The following is an 18,961-nucleotide window of genomic DNA, read 5'->3' as shown; positions in this document are numbered from 1 at the left end:
GCCCATAAATAGATGGGCTGATTTCCGGGTTCTCAATTCTATTCCATTGATCTATGTGTCTGTCATTGTACCAGCACCATGCTGTCTTGACTACCTGTTTGTTTGTTTTTTATGGTGAGAAAAATTTGTATTTAGAATTAGCCAGCTAGACTCAGTTTAGATGATTCCAATTTTGTTGGCAACATCCAAAGCATCACAGTCAGGAGCTAGTCAAACATAAGCCTTCTTCTCTCCATCAGGACTAATCAAAGTGTTGACCTTGCATCAGTGTCATAGAGCTTCTTTACAGTTTGTTTGATTTGGTGCTTGTTGGCCTTGACATCTGCAATGAACACAAGTGTGCTGTTATCTTCTATCTTCTTCATGGCTGACTCAGTGGTCAGGGGAAATGTGATGATGGCACAGTGGTCAAGCTTGTTTCTCCTGGGAGTGCTTTTCCTTCGGTATTTGGGCTGCTTTCAGAGTCTCAGCGTTTTAGGCTGCCTGAAGGTGGGTGATGTGCGGATCTTCTTCTTTTTTTTTTTTTTTTTTTGTGGAGTGGATGCCCTCAGGACTGCCTTCTTGGCCTTTAATGCCTTTGCTTTGGCTTCAGTTTTGGAAGGGGCAGGGGCTTCCTTCTTCGCTTTCGGCGCCATCTTCGTAGAAAGGCTACAAATAATGATTTTATACAGTATTTGTACTTATGGGACTAAGTTAGCTCACTCAGCATAATGCTCTCCAGTCCCTTCAAAGTTAGGAAATTATTTACAAAATCATTGCTCCTGTGTGCTGTGTAGTATTCCATTGTGTGAATGTACCATAATTTCTCAATCCATTTGATTGTGGCTGGGCATCTGGGCTGTTTCCGTGGTTTTGCTATGATGAATAACACTGCCATGAACAGTAGTGTACAAGTCTCTGTTTGTGCCTCAGTTCTAATTTTCTCAGGATATATTCCAAGTGGTGGAATATCTGCATCATATGGAATTTCTACATCCAGCTTTTTGGTGTTTGATTTGCTAATCTTTTGTTAGCATCCAACACTTAACCTACTACATCAGCCTATATATTCTCCAAGAAAGAAGACTCCACTTATCGAGGAAATTGTTTCTATCAGATAGAGATCAACTTAATATTTCATTCTGGTGTTGTGTCACAAATGTTAAGTTTAACAAGTCAGTCTCTTTATGTAAAATCTAGGGTAACCAAGGGTCCTTTCAGCATGGGTACTAGGAAGCTAGACCGAGAAAGATCATTGTAATTAATGGAGAAATTGCCAATAATTTCATTCTACCTAACAATCAATATCCATGGAAGTCAAGAAATATTTCTACAAAAGATTTCTTTAATCTTTAAAAAAGCAAAAATTTCACTTCGATGACTAAAGTCTGTCTGATCCAAGCCTTGGCCTTTTAGGAGCCCCGGTGGCTTAGTGTGTAGGGAGCTGTTGTTGTGTACCAGTGAGTTGGAACCGACCCATAACTGACCCTCCTGTGGTTTTTCAGAGGCTCCAAATTGCACAGGAGGAGATTGCCCACCCTTTTCCCACAATGCTGCTGGTGGAACCCAAGCCTTCCTTGACTTTTAAAATCACTTTGTGTTGTCGTTGTTACATGCAGTGGAGTCAGAACCAGCTAATTGTTGACCCTCAAGTGGGTTTTCAAAAGCTGTGAATTACATTGGAGGAGACTGCCTGTCTTTCTCCCATGGAGTAGATGGTGGATCTCAACTGCCTGCCTTCAGGTTGGCAGTGCAATGCCTTCCTACTGGGCCATTAGAGATTCATATACATGTGAAATCTGGAAAATGAAAAAAAAAAAACCTAGTTCCAGATGCTCCTCTGGAGAAGGAGGAGAAATCTCCTCCTCCTGTGCCAGATGGACTGACTCTATGATACACAACAAGAAAAGGAGCGGAGGAAGCCCAGAGTTGACATATATGAACTGTAGTATTGTACAGGGAAGAAAGCTCTGGTGGCCTAGTGGCAAGAAGCTATGCTGCAATCCCAAAGATATGCAGTTCAAATCCACCAGCTGCTCCTTTGGAGAAGGATAAGCAGTCTCCTCCCATGCAGTTAACTTGACAAAGGGTCAGCAGTGTGTCGGTTCTGACTTTACAGTAAACAGCACAACAACACTGTATAGGGAGCTCTGGGCCTAGTGGTAACGAGTAGCACTGCCAACTCAAAGGCAGGCAGTTCCAATCCACTGGGTGCTCCCCAGCAGAATGGTAGCAATCTCCTCCAGTATGACTTATAGCCTCTGAAAATGTGCTGGAGGGTCATCTATGAGTTCATTCTGATTCAACAGCACACAACAACAACAACAACATTGTGAGAATACTGAATATACTGGGACTGCCAGAAGAACGAACATCACAAGCAGTTTTCAATGAAATAGAACCAAATGTTATGTAGGAGCAATGATAGTGACCCTTTGACCTGCTGCTTTGGACTATCACAGGAGAAAACAGATTCTAGAAAAGGACATCATGTTTGGTAAAATGAAATGCCATGGAAAACCAACAAAGATCTCAAATATGCCTACAACCATGGAGAAGAAGCCAACCACATGCCAGTTAACAACAAAGAGCGAGCAAAGGATTTTACATGAAACATGAACAGGCACACAGAAGGATGAGTTTATAAAAACGAGTGTTAAAAACCATTCTATGAATGGATAAACCAAGAGATATTTACAGTTCATGGAGATTTTGAATATCACATCTTTAGAAGGAAGCTGTGTGAAGGCAGGCATGACCAAAGGATGAAAAGACGTACGAGAAAGCAGTCATCAACCTGCTAGATTCCTTTGTCTCTGCTGAAGCAGTCATTTATTCATCTGACACAACGGGCTGAATGTGTACCCCAAAAAAAACAGAATAGAGCCTTTTCCCTTGTGAAACATACATTAGAGCAGAAGTGAGGCTGAGAATGGGAGAATGGTATCTGCAAAAAGTTGACACATCACCACAACAAGATAAAGGTAAATAACCCAATTTAAAAATGGGCACAGGATATGAACAGACACTTCACCAAGGACATTCAGATGGTGAACAAACACAGGAAGAAATGGCCAAAATCCCTAGCTCTAAGAGAGGTGCAAATCAAAACAACTATGAGATATCATCTCGCCCCAGTAAAAATTGCAAAAGTTAATATAACAGCAAATAACAAATGCTGGCAAGGTTGCGGAGAAACTGGAACCCTTATTCACTGTTGGTGGGAGTGTAAAATGGTGCAACCAGTATGGAAGGCTGTATGGCGCTTTCTCAAATAGTTGCCAAAAGAGATACCATTTGACCCAGCAATTCCACTACTGGGAATTTACCCTAAAGAAACCATAACTATGCACATCCATGTTTATTGCAGCTTTGTTCACAATAGCAAGGAATTGGAAACAACCTAAGTGCCCATCAACAAATGAATGGAGAAGCTGTGGTATATTCACACAATGGAATACCATGCTGCATTTAAAAATAAGGAACTCATGCAATATTATTAAAAAATGGGTGACCCTGGAGGTCATTATGTTAGGTGAAATATCTCAGTCACAAAAGGACAAATACTGCATGGTGCCACTGTTGTAAAACAGGACTGACATCGAGGTTGGGGGGAGACTGAGAAAGATGGGTTCAATAATGTATACTGCATTGAAACAGATGAGGGAGAAAACTGTTTAAAAGGGACATGTGATTAGGTATTTTTGTCATGACAGGAGTATAGAGAGAAGGCTACATGGTGGAGTGTACCTGGGGGAGGGTTTGTAAAACAATGAAAGAATTTTTCTTTCACTTTTCCAAGAGGGTAGTATACTAGGGGGGAAGGTTGGCAGGGGAGAGAAGTGCAACAATGAATGAATGGAAATCCAAAGTCTCTGTAAATCTTCATTGAAATTAATAACAAATTTAAATTAAAACAAAACAACTAGTAAATATCATTTCACCCCAGTAACAATAGCAAGGTCCAACAGGCCAGTAAACACAACTGATGGTGAGGTTGTGGAGAGATTGGAACACTTACTCACTTTTGGTGTGAATGTAAATGGTACAACCACTATGAAAGGTGGTCTGGCACTTTCTCAAAAATTTGGAAATTGAAATACCATTTGACCCAGCAATTCCACTACTGGGAATATACATTAAAGAAACCAGAGCCAGGACTCAAACAGATATATGCATACCCATGTTTATATCTGCATTATTCACAATAAAAAAGAGATGAAAGCAACCCAAGTGCCCATCAAAAAACGGATAGAAAAAATATGGTATGTTCACACAATGGAATATTACACAGCATTGAAAAAGAACAAACTTGTAAAACATGACACAACATGGGGAAGCCTGGAGGACATAATATTGAGTGAAATTTCTCATTCACAATAGGACAAATACTGCATAATGCTGGTATTATAAAGTAGGACAAATGGTGGGATGTTGGGGAGAGAATGTGAGAGTGGATAGATAATGAACACTGTAATAGAACAGATGAGGGGATGAACTATTCAAAAGGTATACATGATTGGGCATTATGTGTATGACAACAATCTGAATCAAGGGGTGCATTGTTGGGTGAGCTGGGGGAGGGGAAGAAAGAAAATGTACAACAGTGAATAAATTTTTAAAAAGAATGGATTTTAAAAAAAAGAAACCATAACTGCCACCAAAGCACCCATGTTTATTGCAGCTTTGTTTGCAACAGCAAAGAGCTGGAAACAACCTAATTTTGCCCATCAAAAAAACGAATGGACAGAGAAGCTCTAGCATATTCACACAATGGAATGCTGTGCAGCATTGAAAAACAAGGAACTTATGAAATATCATGCAAAATGGATGGCCCTGGAAGACATTATGCTGAGTGAAATATCTCAGCCCCAAAAGGACAAATATTGCACAGAGCCATTGTTGTAAAATGGAACTGACATCAGGGTTAAGGGAAGACAGACAAGCAGGGGAGGAACAATCTATATTGCATTGAAACATAAGGGAGAGATCTGTTTAAAAGGGACATATCAATGGATATTCTTGTCATTACAGAAGTCCAGAACGAAGGCTGCATAGTAGAATAAACTTGAGGGGAGGGATTGCATAACAATGAAAGAGTTTTATTTTTCTTTTCAAGGAGAGGAGTGATTTGGGGGGGGGGTGGAGGGAATGGGCAGGGAGAAAAGTGAAACAATGAATGACTGGAAATCCTAAGTCTCTGTGAACTTTCACTAAAATTAATAAAATAAAAGAAAAAAGTTGACAGGTTATCCAATATGTTAGCTAGTGATGAAGATGGAAAAAGGAAAGAAGTTAGGTAGATCATTATACATGAGCAACTGATTTTGGACAAGGGTGCTGGGACAGGACATGTAATTTCCACATACAAAAGGAAGAAGCTGGGCTCATACCTCACACCATGAATAAACATTAACTGGGTCAAAGGCCTAAATTCAAGAAATAAAAACATCAAATTCTTAGAACAAAACATAAGAATAATGCTTTAAGATCTAGATTTTTACAATGAATCATAGATACAGCACCAAAAGCATAAGCAAAAAAAGGACAAAATATAGAAAAATATTTCACCAAAAAGAAAATCTTAGTTCATAGTAGGACTTTGTCAAAACAGTGAAGACGTAACTACAGATTGTTGTTGTATGCCTTCAAGTCAGAAACAACCCATAGATGACCCTTCAGTGGGTTTTCAGAGGCAGTAACTCATCTAGGAGGAGAGTGTCCATTCTTCTCTTGTGGAGCAGCTGGTGGATTTGAACTACATGCCTTTGGGATTGCAGCACAGCTTCATACCACTAGGCCACCAGAGTTGTAGAATGTTATTTTTGAGGATTATGTTAGGCCAATTGACCTTCATATTCCCAAGGTTAATTTTCTGAGGTCCTAGGACCAGAAACTCATTTCTTCAAGGTGTTTTTTTAATTATGATTAAGACATTTACACAATTGGTAACATTCCCTCTGGGTGTTTGGTTATGATTAAGAAGTGTATATAACGTTGATCAAGAAGGCATGTGATTTTGATTTGTACCACTACTGGTGTTTAACTCTTGGCCTTTATACGACGATATCTTAGATATCCAGTGTTACTATCACAGAAATAACACAAGTGGTAAAATGCCTTAACAAGCATTTTATTGTCTCACATTTTGCTGTTGTGCATCATTGAGTCAGAACTAGTTCATAGTTGACCCTCCAGCAGGCTTTAGAAGGCAATAAATCACTTGGGAGAAGATTGACCATCTTTCTCCCACAGAGAATCTAGTGGATTCCAATTGTGTACCTTTAGGTTGGCAAAGCAATCCCTGACCACTAAAGCACCACAGTGCCAGCTCAGGATAGATGAAAGAAAGACTGAAGCTGTCAACAGTATAATTTTACTTGGATCCAAAATCAACACCATGCTAACAGCACTCAAGAAACTAAAAGAAAAAAATAAATCAAAAGGCATGTTGCATTGGGAATAACCTGCTGTCATAGATCTCTCCAAAGTTCTAAATAGCAAGAATGTAAATTTTAAGACTAAGGTGTGCCTATTTAAAGCCTTTTTGTGTTGTTTGTTGGTTTTTTGGGTTTCTTTTTTTTTTTTTCAGTTCTTTCTATACTTCTGAACTTTGTCATCCTTAATAAGGATGACAGAAGAATTAATGCTTTTGAATTGTAGTGTTGGAGAAGAGTTTTTAATATCCCAGGATGAGCGAAAGAAATGTTTTGTCTTAGAGAAAGTGCAGCATTTGTGATCTCTAGAGGCAAGGATAGTGAAGCTTCGTCTCACATACTTTAGGGCATCTTGTCAGGAAAGGCCAGTACTTGGAAAAAGACATCATGCTTGGAAAGGCAGAGGTTCAGAGAAGGAGAAGATCCTCAACAAGGTGGATTGGCCCAGCGACTAACAATGGGTTCAAGTATATCAGAGATTGTGAGGATAGTGCAGGATAAGATGTCAAAGTTGACAGCAGCTCTGGGTGAAGGCTTTCTCTGTACTGAGGCTGGAGCACAGCCCTTGTCTTTCTTCAGTACCTCTGGGCCTGTGTTTTTACTTTCTGGATTGAGGAGATTTCCAGAGAAGGAACCTGAGTCCTCTGGACTTTTCCTTCTTCTTGGTGTTGAGGTCTCTTCCTCAATACCAAGTCAGGCTCATTTTTATCTCCTCTATCTCCTAAAAGATAAAGGTATTACAAACCATATAACCCTTATATTGATGGGGGCTGCAATTGGATTAAGGGTATTGCATACCACCTTTTTTTAATCATTTTACAACCAATTGACTTATCAGATCATTTCACCAATGTGACGTGATTACATCCAAAACACTGAGAATCAAAGCCCTGCTGAGGGCCGTATTTTGGGAGGACACACTTCAGTCCATAACAGGCAGTGTCTGACAAGCTTGTCTAGTGAAAAGTTCCTCTTTTCCTCTTTGTTTACTTTTAGTTGGTTCCAACACATAGCCCCCCTCCTCTGGACATGTCAGGAGAGACCAGTCCTTGGAGAAGGACATCATGCTTGGAAGGGTGAGAGGAAGACCCCAGATGAGATGGGTTGACACAATGATTGGGATATCAGGGTGCATCGGAGACAGTGAAATTGGCCCAAGATAGGGAAGGGTTCAGAGCTATTATTTATATAGGGTGGCTATGAGTCACCGGTGACTTCAATGCATATAACAACAATAATAATATATCATAACAGGAGACTGATAATTTTCCCCCTCAGAGCCACTGTTAAATCATGGGAGAAGCATGGCCTATGTGTCAACAAGGGACCTAGTCTGCAAGCGCTCCTTAGGCCAAGTATAAGGAATCAGAATCTACATTTTTAGTAAGATCTCCAAGTGAGTCTTATAGGTCCTCAGGTGGGGTCCTTACCTTTTGGTACACATAAAAATAACTTGGAGAGTTTCTTCCACTGTAAATTCTGATTTAGAAATTAAAAATTTTAGCAGAGGATCTGGTCAAACTGGAATGAACCATTTGGAAGGCCTACTTTAAATCCAAGTAAATAACAAATTACTTTTCAAATTTTCTACTGATTCATTTATTTATGTCAGTGTGCACTGGCTCCCTAATTTATTTAAGAGGTTATATAATCCACTTATTTCTTTGTCAGTTTTAGAATTTTATTTGATGATGAGTTGTTTGTTTTTATCCATATAGATAGAAGTGTTGTGTTCGGGTTCCCTCTCCTTCTCCTCCCTCAATTTATAGCTGAAAAACAGTGATAAAAATAGTAGGGCAGTGTACTCTATTTTAAAAATACATATATTATACTTATCTAGAAGCTCTGGTGGCCTAGTGGCAAGAAGTTGCGCTGTAATCCCATAGGCCAGCAGCTGCTCTGTAGGAGAAGGATGAGAAATCTCCTCCCCTGTGATTAACTGCCTCTGAAAATCTGCTAGAGGGTCAGCTGTGGGTTGGTTCCAACTTTATGGTACACAACACCAACAATATTTGTACTTTGCAAAAAAAGCCCATTTTCATTATTTTTTTTTTGTTCCACTTTCCCCTTGAATCTCATCTCTTTTAACCCTCCAAGACTGATTTTGTACACAGTTTCATGGGTTTTTATATACCAGTTGTCTTTTACTATGATTGTCCTTTTGTTTAGTTTGGTCTAATTTCAGTCATGCTGTGCTTCATTAAGTCCTCATTATTCTCCCTACTCAGAGTCTGGCACTTGGCCGTCCACCTTCATGGACTTGAGTTCTGAAATGCAGCATGAGTTTTAGTCGACATCCCTGCCCCAGCCTGCCGTTCTACCTGACCACCCTCTTTATGTTTTTACAATAACCCCCTTGGTCTCCAGCTTACATACTCTGCTTACCTCCTGTTGGTTCTTCCAGGCTGCTCTCTGTTCTCACCTAGTTATACTCTGAAACCTAGTTTTGGGTCACAGACACTCCTTCAACCTCCACTGACTTCTATACTCAGGACCTAATACCTTCAGAACTGAGTTATTCAAGAAGAGAAAAGGGTAAACTATATATCTTTTAAAGATTAAATAATTGTCTTTTCTTATTAATAAAGAGATTGCTTATGGTTGTGTATCTGGAACATTAATGTGATAATGAAGTCATCAATGTTCTTTTTCTTTCTTTAAGCCAGTGCATCTTATAAATCACCAAGTTTATTTAAGATGTTAATTTGCCCATAATTTATTATTTCACTTATCACCTAACTCATTCAGCTTCCCCAATATTTGTTTCAAATCACAACCTCTATTATAGGTCTTTTTGTTCACACTTAGGGGGAAAGCAAAAGTCCGCATAATAGTTGGCAAGACCTTACGCAGTCTGGACTCCTCATTCCTCCATCTCATCACACTTTACTGTTCCTTCTCTAGACACTTGTCCTCTGAGTAATTCCCAAGGTAGGCCTTAAGGCTTCTGTCCTTAAGGTCCTGCTTTCAGGCATGTCTCCCATCTCCATGTTCCTGTGGCTCCCTCTGTTATCTTCATAGTTTTGTTCTGATGTCACTTTCTCAAAGAGATCCACTCTGACTAGCCTATTTAAAATTACAACTATCTTTTCGGCAGCAGGTCTGGGAAAGGGGCGGCCGGTGCCATGTCTGGCCGCGAAGGTGGTAAGAAGAAGCCCCTGAAACAACCCAAGAAGACCAAGGAGATGGACGAGGAAGATAAGGCTTTCAATCAGAAACAAAAAGAAGAACAGAAGAAACTCGAGGAACTAAAAGTGAAGGCCACGGGCAAAAGTCCCCTCGCCACAGGTGGAATTAAGAATGAAACTTACTTCCATTCTTTTTTAAAACATCTGGATTCTCTGCTGTAACATCTTTTACCACCTGTAGTTAAAATGAAGTGTTGTCTTGGAGCCTGTTGTATATTTAAGAGGAAACTTTGTGAAACAGTGAAGAAGAAACCTTATGATGGTCCATCTCCAGTTCTCTTTCAGCCATTCCAATCTTAGCTGTCTGTGCAGTCAAAGTAAACAGAATCCAGAATACTGTCAGACTCTTCATTCTTCATTATGCCCAGAATTCTGTACCACCTGGAATCAAACCAACTCATTTGAAATAGCTGTTGTTTCTGATTACCAGATGGAATACCTTGCACGAACTTAGTAGAAGAATGTGTACTTTGCAAAGAAAAGATAGTTCTCCTTTTTACTGTGTGTTTTAATGAGTTATCTGCTCATGTAAGAAGTCGTCTATATGAAGGCACTGAGGGCTATACCAGCAAAACAGCTTCTGCTCTTAAGAAATTTCTCTGGGGAGCTCTGGTGGCCTAGTGGCAAGAAGCTGCAACTACAATCCCAGAGGTGCACGGTTCGAATCCACCAGATGCTCTGCCGGGTAAGGAGGGGCAATCTCCTCCTGTACCAGTCAGATCTGATCTGACGGTACATGCACACAAAAATAATAAAATAAAATAAAAAAAAAAGAAATTTCTCTGTTGTGGGAGTTGAAACATGAAAATTGGAATCCTAATAATACACTATGAAAAAGGGGAGGGGGTAAAAAAATGCAAAGCAATCAGTAATAGATTCCTTAGTCTCCAAGAATAAAACTTGTTCAGAAAAAAAAAATTACAACTATCTGCACACCCTTGTTTATCACGGCTTTGTTCACAATAGCAAGGAGTTGGAAACAACCTAAGTGTCCATCAACAAATGAATGGATAGAGAAGCTGTGGCATATTCACACAATGGAATACAATGGATGCTGCATTGAAAAACAGGAAACTCGTGCAATATTATTAAAAAATGGGTGACCCTGGAGGACACTATTCTGAGAGAAGTATCTCAGTCACAAAAGGACAAACACTGTTTGGTGCCACTGTTGTAAAACAGGACTGACATCGAGGTTGGGGGGAGACTGAGAAAGATGGGTTCAATAATATATACTGCGTTGAAACAGATGAGGGAGAAAACTGTTTAAAAGGGATATGTGATTAGGTATTTTTGTCATGACAGGAGTCCAGAGCAAAGGCTGCAAAGTGGAGTGTACCTGGGGGAGGGTTTGTAAAACAATGAAAGAATTTGTCTTTCACTTTTCCAAGAGGTTAGTGTACTAGGGGGGAGGGTTGGGAGGGAAGAAAAGTGCAACAATGAATGAATGGAAATCCAAAGTCTCTGTAAATTTTCATCGAAATTAATAATAAAGTTTAAAAATAAAATACAAAATAAATTTAAAAAATTACAACTATCCTCCACCTCTTTTCTCTGACCTATTTTCCAAGCACTTAGAACCAGCTGTCATCTAGTTGATTCTAACTCATGGTGACTCCACATGTGTCAGAACAAAATTAATATTTATAGGGTTTTCAATGGTTGAACTTTCAGAAGTAGATTCTTCCAAGGCACTTCTGTGTGGGGTCACACGTCTAACCTTCTGTTTAATAATCAAACCAAGTGCTATTTATACCTAGGAACTTGCACATAGTTCTAGAAACTAACTTGTTGATAAACTATATTTCTAATATTACTTTTTTAAAACTGTAATTCATTCTCCCCTCTCCATTCCTACCACACTGTAGTTCCACAAGAGCAAGGTTTTCCCTTTTTATTGTTTTGTTCATCAATAAAAATATTTATTACATGAAGAGTGATTGCCTCATTGAGAGCATTTGAATCCTCAAACTGAATTAACAGCACCACCTAGTGTTCTCGTGGCTTATTCTCTTCAATACCTACTTCTGGAGGAGCCAGTCCTTGGGAAAAGACGTCCAGCTGTCATAAATGCTGTTATGCGCCACTGAGTCAGAATTGACTCCTAGTTGACTCAGGTTTCCCAAGGCTGCAAATTGCCCCTCATTATTCCTTGAAGCAGCTGATGGGTGAGAATCACCTGTTTGGGCATTAGCAATGCAACTCCTTACTCACTATCACCAGAGCTCCTTGGGAAGGGAGAAGGTCCGAGAAAGGGAGGACACCCTCCTCGAGATGAACTGACAGAGTGACTACACAATGAGCTCGAGCATGGCGGAGATCACAAAGATAGCGCTAGACAAGGCAAGGCTTCAATCTGTGGCTCATTGGGTCCCTGTGAATAGTAGTCAGCTGGATGGCACCTAACATCTAGTGTTCTGGGAGGGACCACCCCAGCCACCCTTTCCACACAAATGCAAATCCTGCTGCTTTGTTTCCAAGTACTTCCCATAAGCAAAAACATTTCCTAGTGTCCTCTTCCTCCAAAAGTGAATCAAGATGGCTACAAAAGACAGAAACTAATGCACGTTATAAATAAATAAGTTTCCCCCTTTGTATAGTTAAAAGTAATAACTATAGAATTTCCTCCACATTTTATTGATGCCCAGACCATTTTATTGATGCCAACAACAGTATTAATATAAAAATCAAAGGCAGAGAGTGACACAGTGAAGAATTATCTCACTTATCATCAGTTCTCATCATCAGTTCTCAGCATCTTCTTAGCCCTTCTTACAACCCACTCCTCAGAACCTTTCAACTGTAAACACTTTCATCTACTTTAAATACCACTGATTCTAACATCTTAGAGTAGTTGGTAGTGGCTCAGGCTCTTAAATTGTTGTTGTGTGCACTCAAGTCAGAACTGACCCATAACCGATCCTCCAATGGGTTTTCAGGGGCAGTTAATTGCATGAGAGGAGATTGTCCATCCTTCTCCCTCAGAGCAGCTGGTGGATTCAAACTGTTAGTCTTCGGGGTTGCAGCACAATTTCTTAACACTAGGCCCAAATTAAAAATTAATGTGCTTATTTCTTGAATTTGGTTAATCTCAACAGAGTATGAAGAAGGAAAAAAAATGGAATCTGTTAAAGTGAGTCTCATTACAAAGTAATGTACTTAGGTAACATCCTAAGATTCTTTGCACTATGTTTTTGTTAAGTGCCATCTAATTGAACTCGTAATGATCCTTTGAACAACAGATCGGAAGCCTGTCCTATACTGTGGCATCCTTCCCTTCCCTGGCACATTTGAGCCCATTGCCGCAGACACTGTATCGATCCAGCTGTTGAGGTCTTCCTCTCCTTCACTGACCCTCCACCTTTCTAAGTATGATGTTACTTTCCAAGGAAAGAATAGCCTCTAACAACATATCCAAAGTATGTGAGACAAAGCTTTGCCATCCTAGCCTGTAAGGACTACTCTGAGTACGCGTTCTCCAAGCGGTATCTGTTCTTTGACTGTCCGTGGGATACTAAGCACTCTTCTCCAATACCACAACTCAAATGCGTCGATTCTTCTCGTGCCATCCTTATTCATTGTCCATCTCTCAGGTGCATAGTGAGTGATTGGAAAGATTGTGGGGTTGAATTCAGGCACACTTTAGTCTTGCTCTGTTCAAACAACAGTTTCTTGTCTAGGTATAGAATTGATGCCTTTGAGGTCTGGTGCTGGAGAAGAGTCTTGAGTATACCATGGACTGCCAGAAGAACAAACAGGTTCGTCCTAGAGAGGGTGAAGCCAGGCTGCTCCTTGGAGGCTTCTGAGGCTTCATCCGACATACTTTGGGCATGTTGCAAGGAGGGACAGGTCCTTGGAGAGAGACATCATGCTTGGAGGGGTGGAGGGATCCAGAAAGAGAGGGAGACCATCAATGAAATGGATTGATACAGTGACTGGGGTAATGAGGGTAGGTGTGTCAGAGAGAGTAAAGTTGGCACAACATAGAGCAGGTTTCAGGGCAACAACAAAAGAAGCATAATTAAGTGTTCTAGAATTCCCATTCTTCTCATTGTTAGCCATAGTTTGTTATGATCCACACAGTCTTTGCATAATTAATAAAACAGAAATAGACATTCTTCTAATATCCTTTGCTTTCAGCCAAGATCTATCTGACATCGGCAATGATATCCCTGGTGCCACTGCCTCTTCTAAACTCAGGCTGAACTTCAAGCAGTACTCTGTCAACTTTCTGTTCTAGCCAGTTTTGGATGATCTTCAGCAACATGTGTGGGGATATGTGATACTGTTCAGTAATTTCCACATTCTGGAAATTATTACCTTTTTTGGTAACAGGGACAGGAACAAATATGGATCTTTTCCAGTCAGTTGGTCAGGCATCGATTGGCATGAACTGGTGAGCTTATCGAGGGTTGCATCTGTTAGTTGAAACATCAGCCGGTATGTCATCAATTCCTGGAGCCTTATTTTTTCCAAAGGCTTCAATTGCATCTTGAACTTCTTTTTCACATGGCTCTTGTTCATATAGTAATTTTTTTTTTTTTTAGTAGAAAAAAACCACACAGGGACTTTATTATTCCCAGTAAGGGACAAGTCTTCCAGGGGCGGCAGGAGGCGGCTGTGGGGCAGGGTTGTAGAGAGGGGGGTGACCCTATTTGCTGGCGATGAGGGGGTTCCTGAGGACCACGATGACCGAGTCCCCACGCAGGAACATCTTAGAGATGTAGCGGTCCTTGTTGACGGGCTTGGACTTCCTCTTGTTCTTGCCACTCTTGGGGACCTCGGTCCACATCTTCACGTTCTCCAGCACCATGTTGCAGTGCCTGTCGAAGGCCTTCACACGGCCCAGGAGCTTCTTGTTGTTGCGACATTTGATGAGCACTTGCGTGTTGTTCTTGACCGACTGCGTGAGCACGGAGAGCGGGCCGTGTTAAACTCCTCCTCTTCTCGCTTTTGCAGCTCCTCCAGGGTCATCTCACTCTTGGGCTTGTTGAGGAGGCTCATGGTGCTGGCTGCAGTCTCGAATCACACCCGTTCCCTCCGCGTTGCTTCTTTTAGAGTACATTTTTTAAAAACACCATAGGTTTCCTATATTTGACAACATGGGTGCATAAAACCTAAAACCCACATGCGTTCCATGGGAAGTGATCAGATAATTTAAAACTTGACATTGTAGCATGCCAGTCAACTTGATATACTGCAATGCAATTATGTGTGCTGCCATCATATGAGAGACTCCTTAGAGACCCAGCTCAGTTCTTCTCCAATGTCTTCTTCTCTTGGAGTTGTACCTGATTTTATTGCCAGTTTTCATTAAAATCCACTGAGAAATGGGACAGTTCTGCTTTTGTTTCTTGGCCAGGAACCTCTTGTTTCAGAAAGCATAATAAGACATAGTGAAGATAAAACAGGACTGCACGAAAAATGATAGTGAAGGAAAAGCCATATGGTACTTTTTGAAATTTTTCCGTGTCAGTCAACTCTTATTTTACAGTGCTTGTGTATTCCCTCCATCTTCCACGATGCTTTCTTGGGTCATTCAAGACTTTCCCCACATAGCCTTTCAGTATTGCAACTTGAGGCTTGGATTTTTCAATTTTTTCCATTTGAGAAATACTGACCAAGTTCTTTCCTTTTTATTCCCCAACTCCAACTCCTTGCACGTTTTGTTATAATACTTTGCTTTCTCCTCTCAAGCTGTCCTTTGGAATCTGTCCAGCTCTTTTACTTCAGCATCTTTTCCCTTTGTTTTGCCTTTTAGATGCTCCAGCGCAATTTTCAGAGTCTCTTCTTAAATCCATTTTGGTCATTTCTTTCTCTGTCTTTGTAATGACCTTTGCTTTTTTCATTGTTTCCTCTTTTCATGGGCTGTATCTTTGATGTCATCCCACAACTTATCTGATCTTTGGTATTTAGTATTCAATGCCTCCAAAAGTACCTTAAGAGGAGCCTGAGCCCCTGGAATTTCATATTGATGACATCTTTGTGGGAGCATCTATGAGTGTGAGGCTTCTCTGGCTCTTAAAGGATTCCTATCTCAGCACTTCCTATTAGAATCAAGGATCCATTTCTAAATGTGCACTTGGCTCCTTAAATTTCCTAAAATTGATGGTTGTATAGGGAAGGTTGGCTAGGGTAGAGTGTTTCAACTTGTGGTTTCAAGATTCCCTACTCCAGACTTCTGTGGACAAGCAGGGATTTAAAGTTCAGATTCCCAGCCCCATTTCTGACCTAAAGAATTAGAACCTTACAGCAGGCCATTCCAACAACTTCCTCAGATGATTTTTATATATGCATTTAAATTTGAAAACCACAGGCCCAGGGGCATAATTTTATAAAGGAAAGTACCAGGCTCATTTAGGTTGTTGGATTCCCTCCACCCCCAATGGCTGACCACAGACCAGACAGAACTTCAAGGAATACCATGTAAAATGTAATTATAAGAAGAAAAAAAATATAATTTTCAGAGACTAATATTTCACAAGTATTTACAAGATTATATGTCCTTTTGTTGTAAATTACAGGTGTGAAATATCTCAATGAATTATTTCGTGGGTGCCATTGAATCCTGCGTTGGCTTCCATAAAATTAACCAGCTGGCCAAAGTTTTTACTCAGCTGCCCACACACAGGCGGCATGCCCTGAGGCATTCTCTCGAACAAGCTTCATTTCCAGTACAAAAGAAATAGGCGTAAAATCAACTGTTTGGTTAACTGTACAAACTTTGGTTAATTAAACTTAGATTGAGCACCAAAGGAGACTGTGGATTCTGTATCCTTAGAGATGTTTTATTATAGGAAGTACAGCCATCTTTTTTATCAGGAAGGTATTGAGTGGCCTAACGTTGGAGGATCCAACTAGGAAGCCCTTAAAGATTCTAGTTTTATAACTCGACGAAACTCCAACTTCACTCAATTAAATGTTAATCTGTCTTTGTTTTTCAGCCAGCTGAGCATGACAACAAGCAGCTTGAGAGCCCTTTTTTTTTTTTAAAAAAAAATACAGTTGAGATGGATATGTTGTTCTTAGGTGTTGTCAAGTTGAATATGACTCATAACAACAAATCTGAACTCTACCTTATCCTGTGCCATCCTCACAATTTCTGATGCCCTCAAGCTCATCACTGCTGTTGCTGTGTCAATCCATCTCGTTGAGGGTCTTCCTCTTTTTTGCAGATTCTCCACCTTTCGAGGCATGATGTCTCTTTCCAAGGACTATCTTCTCCTAGCAACATGCCCAAAGTATGTGAGACAAGATGGATATAGTCTACAAAAAAGGAAAAGTACTTCACTTCATGACACTATCCAATCCACATGATTCAGATGCCTAATTGAATTCCTCACTGGAATTGTCTGGCTTGGCTGAGATAAAGGAGTAACTCCTCCTCTCAGTCACACCAGACATTCTCTCAACACTTTCTTTTTTTTCTCCACTAATAATCTAAGTCACATTCCAATTCAGCTCACTTTCTTTGCGAGGCTTCCTATCCAATAGTCCATTTCATGGTGTTTGTGCCAACAGAGTGCACAGCGACCATCACGGGCAGGCCTGGAATTTTGGGGTCTTGCATGATGCTGGTGCATCCAAGCAGCTGGGGAGTCCACTGTGCAAAATGTAAGCACTGACTCCAAGCCAATTTTCTCAACAATTAAACAGCTGTTTGAGAAGCTCTCTAGTTGTCTATAGATAAACAATCTTAGTCAATACTTAGCTAACAACAAGTTTATAAAATGCAAGGTAACTCTCGTGAGATTATATTGCAAGATTACATTATATTGAGATTCTACCTGGTAAAACTTTAACCTAACTTTACCTTTCCTTCCAGAGAGCATGAGGAAATGGAGTATTTTAGTTTAAAATTTATCATTTCCATTCCTGTTACCACATTTGAATTTTGAGTGTGTGCCAATGTATGTGTGGAAAACATGCAGCTAACCATTGTTATCTGGTATCTTTATAATTTGATGACATTTGACTGGATTGATGGAATTTTAGTAGAAGGTGAACGCCTTTTTAACAATATTACTCTCATTTATTTACAAAGTTTGAATACACTGTTTTTTTGTTTTGTTTTTTTTTTTAAATCCTTCCCATTCCTTCAGGGCGAATGCCTTTTTTCTGCATCCTGTTGAAAGCTTCTATTTCTACACAGACAGACTTGTGAGGTTGGGGGGTACAGGGCCAAAGAGAAATTAGGTTTTGATTTGGTCAAATCTCCAACTTCTCTGAGCTTCACTTCCTGCCGTCTATTTGTAAAATTAGAAGCTCAAGTCTCTCTTGGCGTATTTAAATTGGAGAGAAAAATTAGAAGCTCAAGAAGCTTAGGTCTCTCTTGATGTTTTTAAATCTGAGAGAAATGCTAATCAGTTATCAAATGACAAGTGTCTTCATTTTTTAAAGATTTGCATTGTTTTTGAAAAGACAAACGCGTCGAAGTTGGAGCGTGTCAGTTCCTCAAGGCTATTTCAGAAATCAGGGCAACAGAGTAATCTCTAAACTGATTTTTCAAGAAAAATCATTCTTAGAAAAGTCAATCCTTGGGGGCGTGTGTGTGTGTGTGTGTGTGTGTGTGTGTGTGTGTGTAAACCAATCCGAGAAAATGATTCCGAGTCTACCTTCCACGAATTTAACAAAAAGTCCAGAGTTAGGGATTTCACAGAACCCTGAGTCAAAGTCAATCAGCACCATTTTGGCGTAATAAAGACTGAAAGCTCCAGCCACGATGGGGATGCTTTTAATTTGAGGAAATGAAAGAAAAGACCGCATTAGCAGACAATTTTCAAAGGTCTCTGAAGAATAAAGTTGCGGGAGAAGTGAAACCAGCCCACATTGCCCCGTACGGGCGGGGGCTGCCCCACGTCGCCGACGCCCACGAATCACGCCCCGGCGCGCGCACACCCTCCTCCGCGAGGCCCGCAGCGCCGCCCCGGCCGCCGCCGAAGCCCGCACCCGGCGCGACGGAGGACGCTGGCGGCGAGCCCCTCAGCGCTGACGGACGTCGCCGCGAGCCAATGGGTACGCTGGGAGGCGGAGCAGCGGGGCCCAGAGGGCGGGATTTCCCGCGCGGCCGCTGGGGGCCTGGCGAGGGTGGCGCGGGGTGGCGACGGCGGCGGTGCCTACGAGGGAGGGCGGGCCAGGGTCAGCTGCTGCGGGCGGGCCAGTTTGGGGAGCTGTAGGCGGCCGCCGCTTCTCCTGCCGTCGTCCTCCCGCTGCCACGATGCCGGGGATCGACAAGCTGCCCATCGAAGAGACGCTGGAAGACAGCCCGCAGGTGAGGCGCGGGGGCCGGCTAAGGAGCGGGCCCCGGCGGATCGCTACCCGGCGTCGCTGCAGGTGCCGCCCCGGCCCAGGTGGGCG

General features: G+C 41.2%; 1 protein-coding gene and 1 pseudogene across 1 annotated transcript in view; one reads left to right on the top strand and one right to left on the bottom strand.

Annotated features, from left to right (window-relative positions):
• Nucleotides 1-14,255: 14,255 nt before the first annotated feature.
• Nucleotides 14,256-14,608, bottom strand: LOC102847084 (annotated as a pseudogene).
• A 4,213-nt stretch (nt 14,609-18,821) lies between these two features.
• APPL1 (adaptor protein, phosphotyrosine interaction, PH domain and leucine zipper containing 1) overlaps nt 18,822-18,961 on the top strand; it is a 40,738-nt gene continuing 40,598 nt past the window's right edge. The window contains exon 1 of the mRNA XM_006892212.1: nt 18,822-18,875. Within this exon, the coding sequence (XP_006892274.1) occupies nt 18,822-18,875 (54 nt within the window). The remainder of the gene's footprint in view (nt 18,876-18,961) is intronic.

This window comes from Elephantulus edwardii, unplaced genomic scaffold (assembly GCF_000299155.1).
Source record: "Elephantulus edwardii isolate Elephantulus edwardi_28Jun2011 unplaced genomic scaffold, EleEdw1.0 scaffold00113, whole genome shotgun sequence".
Classification (NCBI taxonomy): domain Eukaryota; kingdom Metazoa; phylum Chordata; class Mammalia; order Macroscelidea; family Macroscelididae; genus Elephantulus; species Elephantulus edwardii.
Note: the sequence above shows the minus strand (reverse complement) of the source record. Positions and strands in the feature narration are given on the sequence as shown.